This window comes from Boeremia exigua (assembly GCF_020726555.1).
Source record: "Boeremia exigua strain MPI-SDFR-AT-0100 chromosome Unknown C7974scaffold_14, whole genome shotgun sequence".
NCBI lineage: Eukaryota > Fungi > Ascomycota > Dothideomycetes > Pleosporales > Didymellaceae > Boeremia > Boeremia exigua.
In genome coordinates this window covers 173,109-195,395 of record NW_025763531.1, presented here as the reverse complement: position 1 = coordinate 195,395, position 22,287 = coordinate 173,109, and the positions used below count along the sequence as shown (strand labels likewise).

Genomic DNA, 22,287 nt, shown 5'->3' with positions numbered 1-22,287 from the left:
CTATCTTTGGTTTTTAATAGCTATTTGATATCGTTTTATTTAGTCACAATTTGCCTCTTTCTGCTATTACAATCGGAATATAAAATATATAGAGACTTTATCTTTTTCATCTTAAGGTTACCAACCGCTTAATACCAATTAAAAGGTTCTAGCCAATGAAAAAGAGTACAAGCTCTGACTTTACCTTCTAGCTTTAACTATTGCCTCTCTCTCTCTTATTCTATCTTTTCTCTATCTACTACACGTTCTTACACCCCTACCTTCGGTTAAACTTATCTGCTTCCTGTATCTCTTTCTCTTACGTCTCCTTTATAATACTACTACAACGTTCAATCCATATACTATCGTAGCTGCAAAACACTAATCCAACAAACCCTACTGCGTCATTGCGCAAGCTCATTAGCTCTCGACGTCTACGTAAGAGCTCCTCTCAGCTCTGCAGCTCTAGATCGCTGTTCCGCGGACTATCCCAATTACCCCACGCTACCTAAACCCAATGTAGCTCTCAAAGCAACCAATTGCTTACTCCTTTGTGCTCTATAGTAGTGTATACCTCATTAGCCACTCTGCGCTAGAAAAAAAGAAAGAACGAACATATCTCCTGAAGGAACTCTTACCAATCTTCTTCGTCATCTCAGATACCCGAAGCACTACACCGCCATCTGCATCCCACGGAAAACACTGTGGCCGAAAGAACCACAGCATTCTCGTCACCAAGTTGGCTGCGAACATAGAGCTGTCTTTCTTTGGCCCTGCGCTAAACTCTCGAGCTTTGGGAAGTACAGTAGGTGTTACCGATGAGGACGCCAACGTCAACACTAACATAAGCATGACATCGCACACTGGGTCGCCCAAGCATTCTGCAAGACACTGCCGCGCTGTCTGATAGTGCTCTAGTATACCCTGATTACCTGTCTTGAATACCTTTTCTTGCTGCCGGAATCCGTCCTCAACAAGCTGCGGTATTGCGGTAAATGGTATGGCACAGTCAAAGTCAATTACGCGCTTCCTCAGCGACGGCCGCTTGGCTCGGTGCTCCGCCTCGATCGCTGCCCGCTTGAGGCTGCCAGGTCTCGCCGCCATCGCCGACACGGGCGGAGCTGAGCCCACCAGTCGTGTCACTCTGCGGTAGCTGAGTCTTGACTGATACGAGCCTGGCAGACACTCAATCTGACAGGCGAGCATAGCTACAGTAAATGCGCCAATCCAGTGGTCCTTGCTCATCGCCTTCACCCCAGTGTGCCGCACAGCCGCCCGGAGCACAGAGAACCAAGTCGCGTTCTGTGAGCAGAACGATCTACCTGCCGACCGGTCGGGTTTCATGCAGCTAGTGTATAAGTCTTGTGCGAAGTCGCGTCGCGTTCTGCACGACACAGCAGATTGTGGCACGATCTCCTGTGACAAGAAGACGGGCATGACCGACTCGTACTCTCTATATCCTGTCAGCAGCTTAACAAAAAATTCACAACACGGATTCCACGCACTCCCAAGAGAAGGGGTTCTCGCTCTGTGCCCACAGCTTCACCCGTTCTCGCTGGCCTTCCAACAACTGCAGCGTCCCCTGGCCGTCGCTCGCTGTGTGGCTTCGACTGCCCTTGTTCAACCCGCGGTGGAACTGGTGCGTAACGAACGAAATCATCTGTGGCTTCCACAATTCCTGTAGCACCTCTTCGAGAAACTTAGCCGCACTCGTCGGCCCCTGCACCCCAAGCCCCCCAAGCTCGTTGAACCATACCTCGCTGTAACAGCTAGCCGCGACCTCTGGCCCATAGTGGAAAGCGATGGATGCTATATGCATCATAATCGGCCGTCCGTTCTCCCGTCGAGGCCATTGTGCTAGGCTAAGGTTGCCAGCGCCTTGCAGGTCCAGCATGCGGGGGTCGATAAACGGCCACCCACCCTGTTCAATGCCCTCGATTGTTCCTAGCGGCTGAAGCACCGAGCCTATCAGAGATCTTGGGAATCCGGTGAAGCAGTAGCTACCAAGGCGGTCGAGTGCGGACACCCCCTCTGCCAATGCGACGCACAATCCCTTAGAGCCAGCGGCCTTAAAGCGAGCATGGATACTGTCAATTGCCTGCGCGAACATGGCTGCAAAAGATGCCAGAACGCCTGGAAACACCGACGGGCGGAAGGATCGGAAGAGGTGTGTGTAGCATTGCGGTTCTTCGAGGAAGAGACGCATTAGCTGGAAGATGGGTTTGAGCACGGTGGAGAAACTCCGAGTGCCGTCAGTCAGCCTCGAGACCTGCACGGAGAGCACTTGTTCCATCCTGAATGCGTGCTCCTCCTCGAGTATTGCCCTTTCGATCCGCTGTCCTTCACGGACAAACGGCCTAGAAGACTCGGGGTTGTCGGGAGTTAGTTGTCCCCGCAGGTGCTGCAGCAGACGATCCCGCTTAGAGGCTACTCGAGCAGATAGGTTTCCATCGCGATCAGGCAGCGCTAGAGCAGCGGTTGCGACTCCCTTGGTGACAAGCAAGTCGTCAGGCCCATGCCGGATGCTTCTTTTGATATTCGAGTATCCCTGGAAGTACCCGTAGCTTAACACGCTTGCTCCGTTGTGCTGGTAGCTTATGTTCTCCTGCATGACTGCGAGGAGGTTGTCCATCAGGAACGCTGGAGGCCGCGGGGACGAAAAATTGCCGTATGCTGGGTGGAACGCAAGAGGGTAGAAGGTGAAGTCTCGCAGCCCCTGGTACTCCCGTAGGACCATGTTGCGGTCAGCGAGGAGACAACGCGTCAGCTTGTTGTCTGGGTCCGGGGATTGTCCGTCCAGACAGTTGATGTCGACGGCTAGAGCATAAGAGACCGTCTCAATGCTATCCAGAACGTACTTGTCCTCTAGCTCGGTTCGGAGCTGGTGCAGCCCACCCACAAACAGGCTCTGGTAGTCGTAGCTGACTTGTGGGATCGCGCTGGCTCCTGGTGTACTGCCACGGGATCGCTCGTCATGCTCTGCGCTTCCTCCTCTCTCAGCTGCCTCTTCCTCTGAGTCGGACTCTTCCTCGACAGGCCGGAGTCGGGTTTCCTTAGGCACAGCCCGCAGCTAGTCGGCTACGTCTATCTCAATGTTCGCCCCGTAGTCGTACGCGTGGAACGCCGGTTGGTTCTCTGTCCAAAACGTATCCCGTGTGTTCTGTCCCACGTGCTCCGGCCACCCTCGCATAAAAGCCTCTTGGAACGTCGTCCATTTGTTGAAGGTGATCTTTTGCGTGTGTGGGCCGTCTAATCTCCAAGACGGCTCTACGCCCTCCCCCAACAGCTCGCCAATGAGGAAGATCTCCTTGATGTACGATGCGAGGAACTGGGCGTGGCGGAGCTGTAGGGCGCTACGTTGGGATGACTTCTCGCGACGTTTTCGACGTTCGCTCCTCGACAGAAGCTCCTCGGGTGCGTTGGCGACGGGGTGCATCACGATGAACCAGGACTCCCGCGTTGCAGCCGTGGCCAGCCGGAAGGTGCGGTTTTCCAGGTCAAACGACAGTCCGTGAACGTGCTTGTTGCTGTAGGAAGCTCGCCAGTTCTTGAAGCTGATGGTCATGTTGTCGAAAAAGCGGCTGGATGGCTGCGAGATCGGCCTGAGCGGTCGTCCGACGATGATGAGAAGATCAAGAAAGAACGACGGTATGTACTCGTCTTCCAACGCAGCGGCTCGGGAGCCAGCCTTCCTGCTTCCGTAGTCGATCGTGTATCGCCTCTGCAGCATGTCGATAGCCTGGCTGCCGTCGAAAGATGTGCTCTTAGTGGCCGCGATGAATTCCTGCACTGCTGCGTCGTCAGTCGCTGTTTGCGTTTGCATGCACACACGGTCCACCGAACACCAACACACCTTTGAACTTGTGGTCTCCTTTGGAGTGATCAATCTTCCACGAATCCTGGTCTGCCGCCACAACTACTTGTTCTCCATCGCCAAAGCTGCCCTCGCTGCAGTCATCTCTGAGTTCGCCGGGCGACGCGTCGCCGTAGAGTCCATCGTCGTCTCCAGAACCATCATCATCGCTGTTGGTGCTTTGTTGCGCGTCCGTCGGCTGCGTTGCGATAACGGCTGGTGGCGAATTTGGCCATAGATCTATGTCTTGGGGTGGACTTAGGTTCAAAATCTCATCGTCAAATGCGTCGAAATCCATCGTGAGACCTGTAGAGGCAGCAAACAAGCAAGGCAATCGCCGACGGGATCCGGCGGTAGGATCGTGCGGTGTCCGCTTGCCCCCAGGGGCAAGCCACGGGGCAGATTAAACTTGAGAGCACTGAACATGTAACACAATCTCTATTCTTTATTTTTACTAGCGCTGATGATCTTCAGCTACCGTGGTAGGTGCCAGGTACCAATGTTGGACCTTCTGCGGTGGGTTCGGAGTTTATAAATCCTCGTCATTTCCCACGTCTTGCTAATGCTCTCTGCCTCTAATGTCCTCCTCCTGAGCTGGTTGTGGCGCATGAAGAAAGAGATGTGGATGGATATCTAGGCTGGTAAGGCTCTGCGTTAAGGGGATGCTGTTGCAGCTAAGTCGTCTGCTGGCTAATCGCGCTTTTGTAACAGTGTTGTTTTTAAAGGTTATTTAGCCTGTCTAAGGAAAAGTCAATTAGCATTCAGTCCTGCATCTCTATCTGTAGTGAAACCCCTACGTCTAACTCCGCTATTAATCTAGAGCTTGGTAGTAGGGCAGTAGTTAGCTCCTAGATAGATTTGTGCATATTTAGTCTATTCTAAGCCTAGGGAAGGGGCCTATAGTTCTGCGTTTCTGCTAATAGCTGCCCTTAATATATTGCGTAGCTAATTAATGCATAAGAGAACAGCTTACTCTCTGCGTGCTGCATATCTACTAGGCTAATAGTAGTTAGTTACCTATCTTTGCTATAAGGATCTAACGCATCTATGTGTTGCTTTATTATCTATTAAGCAATTATAGGCTGCATTATGCTAAGCAGCTGTTTAGCTATAGTTACTAACTAAAGCGCTAGATTGTTTACTACTTCTAGGATCTAACAGATAAGATTAAGCATAGTTTGCGCAATTATAGGTAGACTAATTTTATAAATCTTCTCTAATATAGGGCTGGCAATATACCTATATTATAGAGACAACCCTGCATAGATTATAATAATAGACAATACTTTTCTCTACACCTTATACTTAAACTGTGTGCTATAGGCTTTATTATCTCTGCCTAGATACTTATAGAGATAGTGCTCTAGTGTAGTTATAGTAAAGTCTTTTATATTCTTGTATACATAATTAAGGACTGCCTGCTAGAGGTCTTAAGACTTATTATTAGCCTTGTCGCTATACCTTGCTTGCAGCGCAGGTACTAGGTCCTTTTGCAGCGCAGGCTTATTATTATTATAGTCTAAGACCTTCTTAGGCTCCGTGTTTATCTATAAAGCAACATAAGACATTACTATGCTTATTAGCTTTCCTTCTTGCTTTATAGTCTTTAAAAGCGCCTAGATATTAATAAACTAGCGTCCCGGTTCTAAAAGAACCTTTAATATAACCTAAGGTATATAACGTTGTCTACGTCTAGGAAGAAGTCTCGCTAACATATGCCTAAGGAACAAGGGTCCACATCTAGCTTAAGGCTAGGATAGAATAGCGCCTGCACCTTATATATAGTTCGCACGCGCGGTAGGCTAGCTAGCCTATTCTAGTTAGCTAGCTAAACATCTAGTCTATGCTAGCCTTAAAACTCTAATATAACTTTTACTACCTTATCTATTGCAGAAAACTAATACTAGGTTATTACTTAGCATAGATATATAGAGTATATCTAAATATAGATTATACTTATATTATCTATCCTATAGCTTACTATCTACTTAAACGTTAAGATATTAAAGGTTGCTTGCCTAATTAAGGTGCGGCACTATTAGGTAATTATTAGTCTCTAGCTAAGATTTCTCTATAGCATAGCTAGCTATTAAATAGGAAACTTAACTTAACTACTAAGCCTTAGGTGCTCTAGCATCTCCTGTTTAATAGACTTGCTTAAACCTTAGAATAGCTAGCTATTATTAGATAACAAGGTCGCTAGCTCTATCTATATCTATCTATAGTTATTAGGAAGGATAATATCCTCTTAATTAGCACGCAGCTAAATGCGCAAATATAATAGAAGCGTGTCTACCTTTTAGGTTAGCTTGTTACTTAGTTACACGTGCAGGGGCTAAAACCTTTGTTATAGATGCTGCACACCTACTACTACTCCTCCTCTAGCAACTTATAACGCTGCAAGTACTCTTTAAAAGCTTTAACGCAATAGTAGCTAGCAATAAGCTCTGCCTTTGCTCCTACCGCGCTTACCTAGCCTTTAAACAATAGCTACTTTAGATCCCCTTCTTTAGCGCTCTTAGCTGCAGTAGCACTTACCTAAGCCTGCCCTATCTCTACTAGGTAGTCTAGCATCTACTGCACCTGCGCCTTAGAGCAAGCGACCTGCAACTAGTAGCTTCTGTCTTGCTAAAGAACGCCTACCTTGTTAAAGATCTGGCAGAGACGCTGCTTATAGGCTAGGTTAATAGGCCTGTTCACACTAATACTCTATTCTAAGGCAAGCGCATTAATTAGGAATTTAGCTGTTGCAAGCAGGTAGGGTGCAGCTTAGTTATAGATAGAGTCTGCCTCCCTAATTTCCTTAACGGCTATACGTTGCCTTTTTCCTATTTTAGTTAAGATGTCTTTATCTTTGCGCTTTATTATAGTTTTGCTTTTGTTAGAATTAGTGTTTAGGAAGAGTAGTTTCTCTAAAGATAAAAGTTTATTATTAAAGCTATGTTAGATTAGTTGTAAGCAGGTTAAGAGTTCGCGAATCCTAGCACAGACCTCTTGCCCCTAGGGGCAAGCAATGCTAAGACCTTGCCCCTAGGGGCAACCTAACTCTACTCTATTAGTATAGTTTAGGCATAATATAAACTATAAGCGAGCTAATTATATAAGCGAGCTAATTACTTTGCTAAGACAATACTACCTCCTGCTATCTATTATAATGCTACAACTACCTAATCTTAAATTACTTTCCTGCGCGAATAGGCTAATCCTTACTATTTAAGCTATAAAATCTAATATATTACTAAGCTAGCAACGCGCTGCTGCTACCTATAACGTTCCTTAAAGCACGCTTAGTACCTAACGCGCTAAAACACCTGCCTAACGCAATATCTATCCTAATCTATTAAAGTTAGTAAAATATAAGGAAGAGACAATAGTCTAGTATATAAGGAAGCTTAACGCATAAGGTTTTATACCTATACTTAGCTATATATAAGAAATAGCTAATTAGCTACTTGCTGCACGTAGTAGTACCTAGGTTAGCTAGAACTAGGCTACTAACTTTATATGCCGCAAGCCTAGTATTAAATCTTAAGTAACTAGGTAGTATAATCTCTAGAGAGTTTTATGCAGCAATCTAGCTATTATTAGCCCCTAGTTTAATCTTGTATATAGCATTAAAGCTATATATAGTATCTTAGACAAAGATACCTATAACTTTAACAAGACTAGCTTCTAGATAGGTATTAGAGGGTTAGGAAAGGTAGTTACAGCGTCTAAAAGGCGCCTTAAGCTGTTAGGAATTTAGCCTAGCGATTATAAGTAAGTAATGTTAATTGCTGCAATTAGCGCTAGAGGCTAGGTTGCTCTACCCTTTCTAATCTTTAAAGCAAAGCACTATAACCAAGCCTAGTACTATAACCCTAAGGATTAGAGAATAGGTGTTAGTAATAACAGTTAGACAGCAAATAAGCTTAGTGTTGCCTAGCTACAGCACTTTATCTAGCATATAGAGGCTTAAATAGTAGGTAGTTACTAGCTACTTATTCTTAATAGCTATAAGAGCTATAAGTTACTTGCCTTCTAAGATCTATGCAAGGAGAACAAGATTATTACCCTCTATACGCCTCCGCACGCTTCCTATATCCTATAGCCCCTTAATATAGGGTGTTTTGCTCCCTTAAAGCAGGTATATAAGAAGGAGATTAATGTCTTAGCAAATAGCTATATTAACTATATTAACAAGAAAGCCTTCTTAACTACCTCTACTTAGGTATTTAGTAGCGCGTTCTTAAAGGAGAATATTATATTAAGCTTGTAGGCAACTAGCTTAGTACTATATAACCTAGGGGCGGTGTTATTAAAGCTTGAAGTTAAGCCTCGTACGCCATTACCACCGCTACCAGGGCATACTACCTAGCAGCCTAAAACACCAAGCAACGCTATTAAAATAGAGGCTTAATCAGCGCTTATTTTTAACTAGATTTAGAGGCACCATAGCTTATCACCAGCATCAATTATTAAGATAATAAGGCAGTTTAAAAAAGGGGCGGATATTATGGTACACTCTTAGGTGCTTTTAGCAGCTAGGGTAGCTAACCTTAAGGCAGCAAATAGAGCTGCTTCTGAGCGTAGGAAGCGTAAAAAGAAGCGAATTCAGGAAGGAGGGACCCTATTATAGGTAGAGGCTGAGGCAATAGTTAAGCAAAGGGACGTTAATAGTCAATTTGAGAGGGAGGCGCGTGATGGGAGGCTGCGCGCAGGTGGTAGTAGAGGTAGTATCCGACGCTATAAGACATGCGGTGAAACTGGGCACAACAAGCGCACGTGCTAAAAAGATACAGTAAAAGTAGATAATTAATTTAAGCTACTGTAAGTTGTAATAGCTTATCGTGGTGTTAAGTTGTTCGCGTGTAAACGTAGGGTGCCGTATTTAGTGATCAGCTCGCTTGTGTGATCAGCTCGCTTGTGGTTCACGTTATAGTATATTTCTGCACATTAACATAGTTTTTTTTTCTTGGACTTAGTATAACTTAGTCTTAACCCCAAGTTCCCTCTTCCACATCTACAATACAGGTGTATCGGCATAACAGAGCGACATGAATGCCTCAGGGTACCTCGACCCACTCACATCAGCTGCATCGACCAATTTTCTCACCTTCGCCGTCTCATCCTCTGTCAAGTTTATCGTTACGCTATGTCCATTTTCCGCCAGCCTTTCTTGACTCGTTGTGCCTGGAATGGGGAAAATGTCTTCGCCTTGCGCTAACAACCATGCCAACGTCAGTTGGCCCGGAGTGACCCCTTTCTCGTCGGCGACCTCGGTCAGCTGATCTACAAGTTTAATGTTCTTGGAGAAGGATTCCTGGCTGAAGCGAGGGAGATGTTTGCGGAAATCGCTCTGTTCAAAGTTGTCTGGCGAGCGTAGAGCACCGCCGAATAAACCGCGTCCGAGGGGGCTGTAACAAACAACCGCCACGCCGAGCTCGCGAGCGGTTGCGAGGAGATAGGTGCCATTCTCATTTTCAGCCTCTAAAGCGAACGGCGAGTACTCGATCTGAACGGCCGTGATCGGGTGCACTGCGTGTGCGCGGCGCAGAGTGGAAGAAGAAACTTCCGAAAGGCCGATATACTTGAATTTGCCTTCGTTCTTTAGCTCGACAAGCGCCTCCATCGTTTTCTCAATCGGAGTCTTCAGATCGACTCGGTGTACGTAATAAAGATCCACGCTGGGCAGACCTAACCGCTGCAAGCTCTTTTCACAAGCTGTTCTGGCGTACTCAGGTGTGCTGTCTACGGCCGAGCTTCCGTCTGGAAGGGTCTTGTTCGCAAACTTCGTTGCCAGGAAGATATCCGAGCGTTTGTTCGGGTTTGCGGCAAACCACTTCCCGAGCAGGTCCTCGTTGTCGCCGTACATATCTGCGGTATCCCAAAAGCGTTGGCCCAAGTCGTGAGCCTTGTCCAAGAGTGCAAGACGCTGGCTATCCGGTTTGGTCGCTCCATAGAAGATGGACAATCCCATAAGACCCAACCCAATACGTGGGACGTGTGGACCATTGCGGCCGAGAGGAGCAGTGAGAAAGGACATATCGAGGTCTGGATAGTGACGAGTCAGGGGTTGTTGCACTTGTGATGAAGTGGAGATGAGTGTCGCTAAGAGCTTGACGTTGTTGCCTTGGATGTTCATTTGAGGGGAACCGATGAGGCTCATATATACAGCCTTGATCATGACACTAGGTCTTTTCCAACGTGCTGTCCACACTACAGTAGCCAGGCAAAGGATCGTACGACGGAGTTACTCGGACATAATGTACATGTAGGAAGTTGAACCACGACCGGATCAGCGTCAGTTACTAAAATCCTGACACATACGACACAACGATAATATAATTACCACTAGGATCAAGAGGATCATGAAGCTACTGCATCACGTCGGAATCACCTCAGACTCATCATTTGAGGGTACGGTTCTCTCTCTCTGCCCTCGCCAGTAGCCGACCCTGTTTCAGACCGGTCAAGTTTTTGTGCGTCTTTCGGATTTACCAGGCGGCTTTAAAATATCTCGGCGCGTTTCTCGATTTCTGATTTCTAACTTGCATCGTTGCTACTAGGCGGAAAGCCGCCTTCTCGTCTCGGAAAATGATACCATTACCTTGTTAGGGAAGTGCGAAGTGGGGAGAGCAGGGAGGTGGGTTTGAGGACCGCCGGAAAAGTGGAGCACGTAGCACGACCGGCTAGCGCCAACACCTTCTATGATTCTCCGAGGTCAGCATGATCCCCACAGATTTGAAAAAAAAAAAACCCTTTGAGCACTTTTCCGATTGCGCAGCTATGTGAATATCGATGGCAAGGCTGATGTCGCTACTAATGGGAAGAACGCACAACGTCGATGCACGCTAATGTGCTGCTATGCACCACTATACTTATATTTACAAAGGATTGCAAATACTACGTTCCTGCCATGCTTTGACGCAGTCTATAACGCAGCGTTTATTCCTAGTAACATTCAGGGCGGGTTTCGAGTTGGTGCATTGGTTTCTTTCAACCCACAGCAGACTAATGGTCTTGATATGAAGTTGCGCACTACATCACTACAACCACCTGATAACAATGAACTCTGGCAGTCGTAAAACCCAAGCAACACCCTGGAATTTGGGCTGCAACCAGCTTTGGTTTGAGTTAAATTTCAGAAAGCACTTAGACAGCTCGCCAGATTCCACGCTGATTGCTCTATCTCATTACATGACGGGCGCAGCGATATTGTTGAATAAGCTGGTGTTGGCGCAACAGGAAATCGCTAAGCTTCGAGCTGCAAATGAGGCCGTTACGCGACGAAAATCATACAAACAAAAGCATGTGTCAAACAGAAGGGGCCCTAATAGCGTTAGATGGCCTGCAGCAACCAGACTGGACGCAATGCGCGAACGTGTAAGCAAGACGTAGAGGTAAGTCTCTGAGTGATCTTCGCGGCTGTATCGCACTATAAAAGATCTAACGTGGGTTGTTTTGGGCCATGATGGGGTAGATTTTGGTGTGGGCTTGGCAAAAGTGTCTACCTCGCCCCCGGAGTCTGCTGCAACCTCTCTAAATGTCAGCCAGTAACGTTACTAGGTTGTCATTGAAATCAGTGAGAACTCTAAGTGTAATATAGTTGATAGAGCCACTCGGCGCTCTTCGAAAGAAATCCCGCCCGGGCCTGCTGTACTAATTGGTGTTGGCTGGCGAAGCCTGTGTCGCTTTCGTGCTAGCAGACTACGCAGCTTGCCATATATTTAACCTCGTTGATCAAACCACCACGTTTGGCACTGATTCCCACGCCTGTGAGAACGTGCCAGAGAACCAAAGCCACGAAGAGTTTGATATGTAGCAATGGCGGAAAGACGGTTCGCTTAAGGGGTTTCTTGATAACGCTAACCACATTAACAATGGAGATTTTTTGAGGACCGTAAGAACGGCGAAGCTGCTACAATGCTAACTGACGCTACGGCGAGACACTGAGAGCCTTTCAAACCAGCAGTTACACGCTGGAACAGCTATCACGACTACTTTAAACGCGACGTTGAGTTACTGACAGCTACGCCTCCTTCCACATACAGGAGACTGAACGCGCAGACGGACTTGCGAAAGGAAATAACAACGAGCTGCCAACTGTGCCATCGTGGATGCGACCAAGTGTGCTTCCAGCCGCAGACTGTGCAGTGATCACTGAGTACATTGAGGTGTCTAAGCCGCTCAAGTCTGCAACTGATGGCCTGCAAGACTGCGGCAAAGTTGGTACCCATGGCGCATTATATGAGATTATGACTGTCTTTGAGATCGTAATTGCTGACTTCCCTGTGCGGATCAGGCCATTTACTGCTGTCCAATTCCACCTAGCTGAAGCACCAGAAGATTACACAGCGATAATTTGGATAGTTATTGAGGTACGTGTATTCGATTGCTATACCTAATTAGTAGTCTACTTGCTTTTTACCCTCTATAGGAAGCTTGACTTTCTAGGCAGAATTTTGTTCTAGCTTCGCTGCGAAAACTAGGATCTCAGCTACTAGACTGCTTTTTTGCCTTCTGTACAATGTTTCTAAATCCCTCTGGTATCTCCTTCCATTGCTCATTCTCATCCAGCAATTCATCTCTCATCTGCGACCAGGTCTCTTGGATGATCTTTGTCCTCTCCTCGCTGCGTGGCTTAATCGACAGTTCAAAGTCAGGAAATGCCCTCACAATTCCAGGTTTCGAATCACCTGTGTTTATAGGCTTCTTCTTCCCAGCCGCATCGACTGCATGGGATATATCAAACGCCCAGAGCATGTTCGCAATGACAAGGTACATGCTTCGTTCAGCGAGATGTTGTCCAGGGCAGATGCGGCGACCGGCTCCGAAGGTGAATAGTTCTGAGCTAGCGCCCACCGAATTCTCTGCCGCCATTTTGACCCTGCCTTCCCATCGCTCAGGAACGAAACTCTGAGGCTCAGAGTACTTCTCTTCGTCAAAGTGAATTGCCATAGTGTTATGAATCAAGCCGGTACCCTGGGGGATTGTATATCCTCGCCATTTGAACGTGTTAGAGGCTGCGTGCGTGATGCCAAGGGGCGCGACAGTAGACCATCGATGTACTCTACGATAGAAGAAAATAGTCAGCGTTTGAGATAGCTTATGACAACGGTTGACGTACTCTTGTATCATTTGCCTTACGTATGTAAGATTCACTGCATCTGTATCTTGTGGCAGGCGATCTTTGCCAATGACACAGTCGATTTCTGACATGAGTTAGGGCCCTTGCCAAATTTGCGTTTGGAAAAACTTCTATACCTTCTTGGGCCTTCCTTTGCTTCTCGGGAAACATGGCCATAGCTGCCATCCAAGCGCGAATTGAGGTTGCTGTGGTTTCAGTACCTGCCTGGAACCGTCTGTTAGTGTGAGCTAATCTGACACGTTGCTCTTAAGACTTACAGCAAGCAAAGCTTCTCCCATCGCGAGCGCCTGTTCGTCGTTAATTCCAAGAGACTTTTGTGCCTGTCCAATGACTTGGTAAAATGACGGAAGGTCCGAGGCTCTTGCTTTCTGGAAACGATCCCAATTAGTCTCGATCCAACCCCGGTATATGTTCCATGCTTGACGTTTAGGGGGCGAAAAGAACGTAGGGAGCTTCCAGATAAACGGGAAAAAATTCGACCAGTTTGCGTTTTGCAGGTAGGTTGAAAACTTCTCGAAATCGGCAAGAGTCAACGCGACAACTGGGTCGGCCGAGCTTGTCACCCGGTATCCTTCAGTCATGCTCAGCGAGACAGAGTTGCTGTATCTTGGAAGGTGGTTCCAAACGTCTTCTGGACTCTCCAGGATGTCACAGAGTAGTTTGGTTGCTTCCAAAGTCTGGTACGGAAGGTATTTCTTAGCAGATGTAACGTTGAGCATAGCATGCCATTGTCGGCGGGCTATTCGCCATAACGCGCCGTCGCTCATGGCAAGATTGTTCCCTCCTCTAATAGCGAGCTCTGTATGGATATTCGGTCGCCCTGAACTGCTTTGACCCAACTTGACGAATAGCTCGCGTGCTGCTTCGGGGTCATTCACAATGACGTAAGGCGTGGAGCCCTTCATGATTGTAAAAACAGAACCATATTTGTTGCCCCACTCATTGAAAAGGTTCCATTGGTTATGTCTTGGCATCTAACCATGTGAGGGTTCTTTCAGCTACTGAATTTTGGGAGCGATGTACCTGTCGAAGGTTCCCAAAAAGAGGTTCTGTTGGCGGGCCCGGAGGAAGACCTGCAGGCCTTGATCCGACGAGTAGGAGGCGACGGATGCTATAGAAAATAACGAGACCAATAATCATATACGCAAACATAGTTCAAGTCTAGCTGTCTTGATTTGATCTGGTGAGGAGATTCGAGTCGTGGGATGACTTTTCCTTTCTTGTGGAACAAGCGCTGTATATCAGCACTTTGGTCTGTCGGTGCGCCACACACAACGTTACATCCGCGCTGCTTTCTAGATAGAGTACATTGTGTTCCGAAAAGTGCCGCAGGTAGGGGGTTGGTGCCGAAATCCATCCGGATGGCATCAATGGTAACGTTGTGGTACTTGGTAGTAGTAATCCAGTAACCACGTAACCTACGCAGGGGCTCGTTTCTTCTAACCAAACCCTGCCAGGGGCACTAAGGACACTTTTGCAATTTTCTGGATGCAACAGCGCTTCTCGTTACTACAATCGCCTTAGTGTCAGAGCACGAGCCAATCTTCCCAACTCTACTCAGTAGATACTATCTTTTGTGTTGTATTGTAATGTGTCTTGTCACCAGATGTTACAGTGCTGCACAAGTGCTCAGCCCACGAAACGACCTTGTTCGTACAGCACAGTTGCAATAAATGTCGAAGCTGTCAGCCTTGACATCACGATGCGGAGGATGACACCTGTACACAATCTACTATGTTGCATCGGTGATCATTAGCATGAAAATGCCTGCACGGAAACCAAGCAGCCGTGCGGGAGATCCGGAGGTATTGCGGCATGGACCGTCTCGGGTCGGCCGCCATTGTCCCTGCCGACACTATGATTAGCGGCAAAATGTGCTGATCCGCCCAAACTTCAAGTTCCAGCCAGAAGGCAGAAGTACGTCAGAGATCGTCAAGGAAGCAATGTGAGGGCAGGCAGGAAATTGGTGAGATTCCATGGCACACTGGAGTTTTGCACATCTTGTCCTGCAGCTGATCTATTCCTGATCGAGTCTTGGGTTGGTTGCATAAACTCTGCAATCCATCGGTCAGCTGGGATCGCTCAGAAAAACGCAGCACGCCAAATTCCAATCTTTGTCCAAGCAAAACATGACGCGTTGTTAATACATCAGCACCCGCTGTGAGATTCTCGATTCTCGATTCTTCATTTACAGAGCACCAAGGGAGTGTCACGAGATACATGCCCAACCGGACTTAACCCTGACTCCAGTTTGTGACGTTTTGATTGGCTCGCATACCGGTACATACCGTATCCGTACACCTCATGAGCCGGGTCAGTGCGTGAGCCACCTCACCTACTTTGGACCTCACTTTGCACCATCTATCACTCTACGCCACAATGCCTTCAAAAGAAGCCCTTGCAGAGCTAGATATCTGGAGGCCTGGAGAACAATTTCTCTATCGGGCTCTTACCAAAAATTGAAAAAATTCATCCTTTCAGGTAAACTTTAAATTCTGCCAACGGAAAGCTGATGTTGAGTTCTGTCGGGGATAAGTGAGGGAATAATTCATGTACCGGTGTTCGCAGAAACTCTTTCTTCGACTCTACCTGTCGTAAGGATCCCAATGCTCTCCTGATACCGAACCGGCAATATCATTTCCGTCAGCAAAGTAGTTCCAGAGTACACGGCTCCGAAAAAAGAGACTGCGCAGCGACCCGTGTATCGTCGAGCCAGCGTTCGGCCAGTGCGAAGGCTGTGTATAGTGTTACCGTCACCAACAGCAGATCGTGTCAGAGAAGGCCTGGCAAAATCTCTTAGCCAATGAAAAGACCTGGTAATGCAACTACTCCGCGACTCACACATTATGACTGCATGTAATTCGCAGACGTGGTTGACTTCTTGGAGACCCGACCTTTATAACCATACTTTCCGTGACGGGCTCCCAGAGATTCAAATCAACGTCACCACGACACGATCTGACAACATCATCGTTATATAGGCAATGTAACGCCTACCAGTATATATCCTACAAAACATTATAAGAAAATCGGTTTATGCATGAGCTAACGGCCGCAAACACAAATTGTGAAGAAGCTATTATCAAGGAAGCGTTTTTGCGAGGTGCCTCTGCGAGGTACCCCTCATGATCCATATGATGAAGCTCCACCCGAGCCATGCGAAGAGCTACCCGTTGAGCCCCGCGAGAAGCTCCCTGCTGAATTTAAAGGCGAGCAGAGTTTTAGCAAAGCGTGGGCTTCGTTAGTCAACCATTTCCCACCAGAATTGACGTGGTAGAATCAAAAATACTGACCAACACTTGCAGTCCCTACACCGAACCTCCTGCCACACTGCACATTGCCCGGACAAGATTGCGTTTTTCGTACCCAAGAGATTCCTATCTCCTGAATGGGGACATTCTGCCCGGAGATCGTCAATCCAGCGAGGCATAAGATTCTCTGGCTAAGACCTGCCTCGCCTCCTATCCCGAAATTCCCCTTACATCATGGGAGAAATGCTCTCGATGCCTCCAGATCATCTCATCAGCTCTCACTGTTCAGTCGAGGAGGTCAGCATGTTTCCATGAGCACCGAGCCGTGCGGAAGAAACGCGGAGGTCGGCACGGCGCTACACAAAACTTTATAGAAGACGGAGTCCTAATATCCATTGCTGTACTCTGCCAACAGTTTTTCTTGAGAGGTCTTCAATCCTCGATTTTTCCGGTCACTCCGCAGCAAGAGGCATAACCAACAGCTGACCTCTTTGTAGAGCGAGAGGAAGCAACAAGACTGGCATTTTATAGAGATGCAGATGCCTCGAGCGTCGATGATAGTCACCGATCCGGAATAATTTCGTAGTGCAGAACGTTCATCCGGCGAACGCAATGGAATGTAGGCTCGGAGAGAGCTCCTGGTGTCAATGTAGATTGGAGCCATAGAGGGTGGCTGAGCGAGCTCTGTGAACCGGACATGCGTCGATCGACCAGATCTTCAAAAATCAGTTCCAGTTGGTGGTGAGGCGCAGTAACTGCTCTGTGCGAATTTGCAGCTGCACCCTTGCCACCAACCGGCGGCACAGATGCTCTAGCGGAGTATGCCGGCTCAACTACTACTCGCGCACATCCACCGCAGCATTTAAGAAGCTTGTTCTTGTTCTTAAAAGGCGAAAGAGCATTGAGCAGCGACTGGACCGGCAGCGAGCTCCTAAGCACTGATATGCTCGCTATGACGGATTAGGGTAATTCTGCGGCCTGGACTCGATGGCGCTCTGGAATCTCTGGGAGATGGCAGAACCATGAAAGATGTCGCTGGACATCCAAGAAGGAGTTTTAGTCATGACTGATGCTATGATTGTTTAAATAAAAGAGCCAGGTGGATGCAGCTGCATTTGACTTCAGTCAGATGTAGTACCGGTACCTCGAGTAGCTGCAGACTTGTGCATAGAGCGCATTAGTAAACCGTGGGTTACGATGCGCGAACAGCGAACAGTGAGATACAAGTTCCAAGCTGAGTTGTTGAGGCATTCGGCGGGTCGTAATCTCAGCCACACTGGCTGTGGTTGGTTGAGAACCGTCGCGAAAGCTTCCCTGGCTGCGTCTACAACCGTTTGGCGCTTTACCGTACAGGGTTAGTTTGGTAGGACCCCGCATGTTCCAGACCCGAGGTCACAGCTCCGTCACGCGAACATCCAACTGCCCCAGTGGTTTTGGACATTTTGTCCTCGATCTCGCGAACAAGTAATGATAACAACGGTTACCATTATGACCACGCAAGTTATCACTGGGATGGCACATGGATCATGACAGAGACACCGGTTCCACCAGAAAGCAGCCTTGCCGAAGGCATTCCTACTTCGGCATCTCGCAGTGCGAATCATACATCAGGAAAACGTAGCAACAAGCTAACCAAGCAAACGCGAGGCCGTTTGGGCTGCTTGAATTGTCGCCGACGCCGAAAAAAGTGCGACGAGTTTAAGCCAGCCTGTTCGAGATGTCAATCCAAAGCCGAACATTGCGAATGGGATACAGGTGTCAGGTTTCGTATGTACGGACTGACCGCGGGCCGGCACGACATCGTGAACGGGCCGTCTCAGGCCGCACACCGAGATAGGCCGGTCATGGAGTCTCTCAGATCAGTCAGTGGTGATGAGCTGCAGACTTCGCCATTTGGAGCAGGCCAGCAGGGCTCATGGTTGTTACATGAGGCAAGTCCTCAGACAGGCCGGAATGAATATCAGCATAGTCGGAACGACCTAGAGATCATTCACCAAGCAACTCCATACCAAGTAGGGCTGAGCAGCTCCCCGCTTTCTACCTTTGCTGAACTTCCGCAGCGCGCGCAGAGAAGAGGGGATTCCGTATTCACCGAACCGCAACGTGGGTCACTCGACCATCTTAATTCGAGATCGGACAGCTGTTCGATCGTGAATTCATGTCTCTCAGTCGACCGCGGATTGCCAGAGCTCCGGAACGCTCATCACGTCCAACAGGTAGACACTTCATCCTTGGATCTATCGATGGCCGAGTCACCGGATATGTGCGCAACTCACTATCCTAACGCTGTATATCGAGAACTGCATACAACACTCCACAATTCCATCTTGGAGACGACAAGGAACACTGGATTTACCCGGCAATGCACACAGGAGCTCTCCGCGCGACAGACCCCAGAGCGGGATGATTCCATCAATGAGGACGAGGGCAGATCGACGTCTTTACGACCAGAGACTAAGTCTGCGAGAGGGCGTCCGCCAAAGCTGAACATCTCCCAACGGAGAGAGAAGGAATTGTGGGTGAATTACCTTGATGAAGTCGCACCCTGGCTTGACATGTTTGATAACCAACGCCACTTCCAACACACACTCCCTATAATGGCCAAATCGGCCGCGCACCTCCGGCTTGCCATGCTCGCTCTCTCCGCTCGCCAGATCGAGCGCAAAAACACAAACAATCCATACATCGAGAGTCTGGATTTATATCAGGAAGCGATCCGTCTGATAGTGCAAGACCTGCACACGATGGACACAGCCGTCATTGCGTCATGTGTCCTCCTTTGCGTTCTGGAAATGATGAGCAGCTCACCCAGAGACTGGGGCCGGCATCTCGATGGTTGCGCAATCCTCATCCAAACAGCTGAGATCAATGGTGTCGTGGGGGGCATGCGGCAGGCCCTCTTTTGGTGTTTTGCGCGCATGGACGTCTGGGGCGGCTTCATGTCCGAGAACGCATCCAAAATTCCTGTCAATCAGTGGTTGGAGCAGGGCGAGACCATGGCATCGACCGTGAGCCAGTTTCGCGCGAGTCTTGATTTCGATAATTACGCGAACTATGCTGTTTTCTTGTGCGCGAGCGTGCTGGGAGTGGTTACGAGAATACATGCTACAATAGGAGGCAAGCAAGATCACCGAAATTCGTACCTTGACGAATGGAAGGCCATGTTCGACCTCTTGCAAGACTGGTACATATGCCGCCCGGAAAAGATGCAGCCGTTGTTATCCTATCCTGCTGAGATCGGCGATGCGTCACGTCCTTTTCCAATTATTGTATATGGGAATGCATCTGCGATCAACGGTAATATACTTTACCACGCTTCTGCCCTACTCATGCTACAGTCAATACCAAAAGATCACAAGCTTGGTAAGATGCACAGGTCCGTTTTATGGCACGCGCGGCAGATATGCGGCATCTCGACCTCGAACGATAATCACGGCGCTTGGATCAACGCGCTGCAACCGCTCTGGATCGCGGGAAAAGTCATGAGCAGCCCTCTAGAACACAGGGTAATCCTGGACGTTCTACTTCGGATTGAGAGAGAAACCGGATGGGCAACATCCTGGCGGGCTGAGAATCTGAAAGACTACTGGGGAGCGCTGGATTGAGCGGCGAAGTAACGGAGCGCTAAGCGCTTTCCCCACGCATTGGCGTACGGCTGGAGAACCAGGGCTCGGCCTTAGCGGAGGCGCCACGTTAGGCGCTTGATCCTGGTCGAAGTCCGCGCTTTCCGAATGCGGGAAGTTGAAGCGCTGCACAGCACGTCTGTCGCCTGCGCGATTTTCTGCTGAGTGCTAAAGACAGGAGGGACTGATTGCGCGTCAGCTGAGCGCTTGGTATTGTCATAATCGAAATAGAGGTGTTCACCTCGTTTTGGATGTTCGGAGTAGCGTCTGCAGAGCCTGGGCGTCACTACGACCAGCTCAGTGTAGTCATGCGTACATATCACAGGTATCCTTGTGTTTGAATCAAAAACTCTTCCCAGCTGGAAGCGAGTGCCAACGTTCCACAATGCCTATCGAAATCCCTTCACCTACAGGTCCGATAGCCAACGAACCCGACTCAGACTCGATCAAGCATGAAGGATCAAAGAATGGAAGCTTGCAGGATAGAGACTGCATTGACGAGAAGCTTCTCATAATCATGGTCGGCCTCCCTGCACGCGGTAAGAGCTATGTAGCCAAGAAGCTCTGCCGCTATCTTAACTGGCGTCAACATCCCACAAGGATATTCAACGTGGGCGATCGTCGTCGCAGACTAACCATTTCACCGCTTGGACACCCTGTGACAACAGGTGAACACTCTGCCACCTTCTTCGACCCGGAGAACCGAGAGGCCCAGAGGACCAGGGAAGCCGTTGCGCTGGAGACGCTTGATCGTTTGTTGGACTTCTTACTCGATCCGAAGGCCGGAGCTCATTGTGCTATCTTTGATGCTACCAACAGCACGGTCGACAGGCGAGTGGCGATTGTTGATAGGGTTCGACGGCGCAACGAGAGAACTCTCAAAGCTCTTTTCGTGGAAAGCCATTGCTATGACGAGAGGGTCAGTATGCACTCATTATCTCTTTATCTTTTTCCTTACGCGTGACTGAATGGCATCTGCAGCTCCTAGAAATGAACATGCGGCTCAAACTCTCCGGACCTGACTACAAGAAGCTAGAGCCCGGACTTGCACTGGAAGATTTCAAACTCCGAGTCAGGATGTACGAGAAGAAGTATACGCCATTAGGATACTACGAAGAACAGCACGACATCCCGTTCTGCCAGATGATAGATGTCGGAAGGAAGTTCGTGTCGCACAAGATCATGGGCCATCTCGCCTCGCAAGTCGCGACGTATCTGCAGCATTTCAATCTCCAACCACGCCAGATATGGCTCACGCGCAATGCTGAGTGTGCTGTGGACGTGTCTGGATTGAGTGGCACCGACCCGGGTCTGAGTTCGCAAGGTGTTGAGTTTGCTCGGGCGTTAGCTACTGCTATCGACTCTCAACGGAAGCACTGGCTAGAGAGGAAGCACACTATTCCCTTGACTGATACGCAACCCCCGGCGAATGAAGCCACAGACGACGGAGACAACAAAATAAAGGGCTTCTCAGTCTGGACCTCAATGATGCGGCGTAGTGTTCTTACAGCACAGTTTCTCGAAAAGACGCGTTACAAGATACGGCATACACGAATGTTGGATGACGTTCGTGCTGGCGTACTGCGAGAGGGGAGTACCTCGTGCAGTTCCAACGGTTGCGACGCAAACAGGGACTTGGTAGACCGCGTCAACTCTGTCTTATTGGAGATGGAAAGAACGACTGACCATGTGCTGTTGATTGGGCACAGCTCGGTTGTATCTACGTTGTTGGCATATTTCTCCGGCCGAGACATGGGCGCTCTTCAGATTCCGCTTGGGACAGTGTACAGATTGGAGCCAGTAGGTGCAGAAATCCGAGTTGACTTTCAAAACTGAGAGAAGGCGCTAACATGGTAATAAGAAAGCGTATGGGGTCGACATTCAGAGATTCGTTTTCAACTCTGCTCAAAGCAGGTTTACTGAATTGGTGGCCTAATCGAAATTCCATGGGAGGATCTGGTCAAGACTGTAGTTGCCAATTCTTCCAATGAACCTGTGTCACGAAGATTAGTAGTTTGGCTTTGTACCTGTCGTCTGCGTCTCGGCTAAATGTTTGAATCAAGCTGAAGATTGGAGGTGACTAGGCTCTAAGTGAAGGTTTCATGATGTGGTCTGACGACTGAGATGCAGTTTCCGAACCCCTCACCCATAGGTTAAGCGACAACATCTTGATTCCCGTGGCATCGGAAAAGAGTAAACGCTTGGGAAACCTTATTTTACTCGACACACCTATCTGCAGCCGCCACCTAGCCGAAAAGGCAGGTTTCCAGCGCTCGAAACTTCGAGAACTTAGCGTTCCACGTGCACCGGCGCTTCAACTTGCCAGCTTCAGAACCTATACGCTCGACTTGTGGCTGGTCTGGACTGATCGCCCGTCCGGAGCATGCCTGCATCGGCTTGGACAAACTTGCGCAGGTGATGCGCTTGTCGCTTCTCCACATTCGAGGAACG

At 48.5% G+C, this 22,287-nt stretch overlaps 6 protein-coding genes across 6 annotated transcripts; 3 read left to right on the top strand and 3 right to left on the bottom strand.

The window, feature by feature from the left end:
* Positions 1-430: 430 nt before the first annotated feature.
* C7974DRAFT_476126 (uncharacterized protein) lies at positions 431-4,260 on the bottom strand (the record flags this gene model as incomplete). The annotated part of the gene is made up of 6 exons (XM_046146663.1): positions 3,833-4,260; positions 3,062-3,768; positions 1,485-3,031; positions 618-1,432; positions 527-537; positions 431-487 (listed from the first exon to the last, which is right to left on the bottom strand). The coding sequence occupies exons 1-6, from the start codon at positions 4,128-4,130 to the stop codon at positions 431-433; spliced, it is 3,435 nt and encodes a 1,144-aa protein (XP_045991695.1). The 5' UTR covers positions 4,131-4,260.
* Positions 4,261-8,814: 4,554 nt separating this feature from the next.
* C7974DRAFT_405005 (NADP-dependent oxidoreductase domain-containing protein) lies at positions 8,815-9,942 on the bottom strand. Its single transcript, XM_046143011.1, has one exon. It carries the CDS (start codon positions 9,855-9,857, stop codon positions 8,835-8,837), a length of 1,023 nt encoding a protein of 340 aa, XP_045991694.1. The 5' UTR covers positions 9,858-9,942; the 3' UTR covers positions 8,815-8,834.
* A 1,977-nt stretch (positions 9,943-11,919) lies between these two features.
* Positions 11,920-12,159, top strand: C7974DRAFT_284371 (uncharacterized protein; the record flags this gene model as incomplete). The annotated part of the gene is made up of 1 exon (XM_046137610.1): positions 11,920-12,159. A coding segment is annotated over one exon (240 nt), but the record flags the coding sequence as incomplete, so codon positions are not given.
* Positions 12,108-14,166, bottom strand: C7974DRAFT_405002 (putative cytochrome P450). Its single transcript, XM_046143010.1, has 5 exons — positions 13,986-14,166; positions 13,220-13,936; positions 13,079-13,166; positions 12,942-13,026; positions 12,108-12,884 (listed from the first exon to the last, which is right to left on the bottom strand). Exons 1-5 carry the CDS (start codon positions 14,112-14,114, stop codon positions 12,308-12,310), a joined length of 1,596 nt encoding a protein of 531 aa, XP_045991692.1. The 5' UTR covers positions 14,115-14,166; the 3' UTR covers positions 12,108-12,307.
* A 3,244-nt stretch (positions 14,167-17,410) lies between these two features.
* Positions 17,411-19,818, top strand: C7974DRAFT_437631 (C6 zinc finger domain protein; the record flags this gene model as incomplete). The annotated part of the gene is made up of 2 exons (XM_046145207.1): positions 17,411-17,567; positions 17,825-19,818. The coding sequence occupies 2 exons, from the start codon at positions 17,411-17,413 to the stop codon at positions 19,816-19,818; spliced, it is 2,151 nt and encodes a 716-aa protein (XP_045991691.1).
* A 403-nt stretch (positions 19,819-20,221) lies between these two features.
* C7974DRAFT_322325 (6-phosphofructo-2-kinase-domain-containing protein) lies at positions 20,222-21,672 on the top strand (the record flags this gene model as incomplete). Its single annotated transcript, XM_046138856.1, has 2 exons — positions 20,222-20,755; positions 20,818-21,672. 2 exons carry the CDS (start codon positions 20,222-20,224, stop codon positions 21,670-21,672), a joined length of 1,389 nt encoding a protein of 462 aa, XP_045991690.1.
* Between the last annotated feature and the right edge of the window lie 615 nt (positions 21,673-22,287).

What these genes read in the sequence shown, in the direction of transcription:
- C7974DRAFT_405005 (XM_046143011.1), bottom strand. Translation starts at nt 9,857, where the DNA reads ATGTCCTTTCTCACTGCTCCTCTCGGCCGCAATGGTCCACACGTCCCA.
- C7974DRAFT_405002 (XM_046143010.1), bottom strand. Translation starts at nt 14,114, where the DNA reads ATGTTTGCGTATATGATTATTGGTCTCGTTATTTTCTATAGCATCCGT. An exon ending in GCAAAGGAAGGCCCAAGAAG is followed by an intron (nt 13,027 to 13,078) that starts GTATAGAAGTTT and finishes AACTCATGTCAG; the next exon opens with AAATCGACTGTGTCATTGGC. An exon ending in GTAAGGCAAATGATACAAGA is followed by an intron (nt 12,885 to 12,941) that starts GTACGTCAACCG and finishes CTTCTATCGTAG; the next exon opens with AGTACATCGATGGTCTACTG.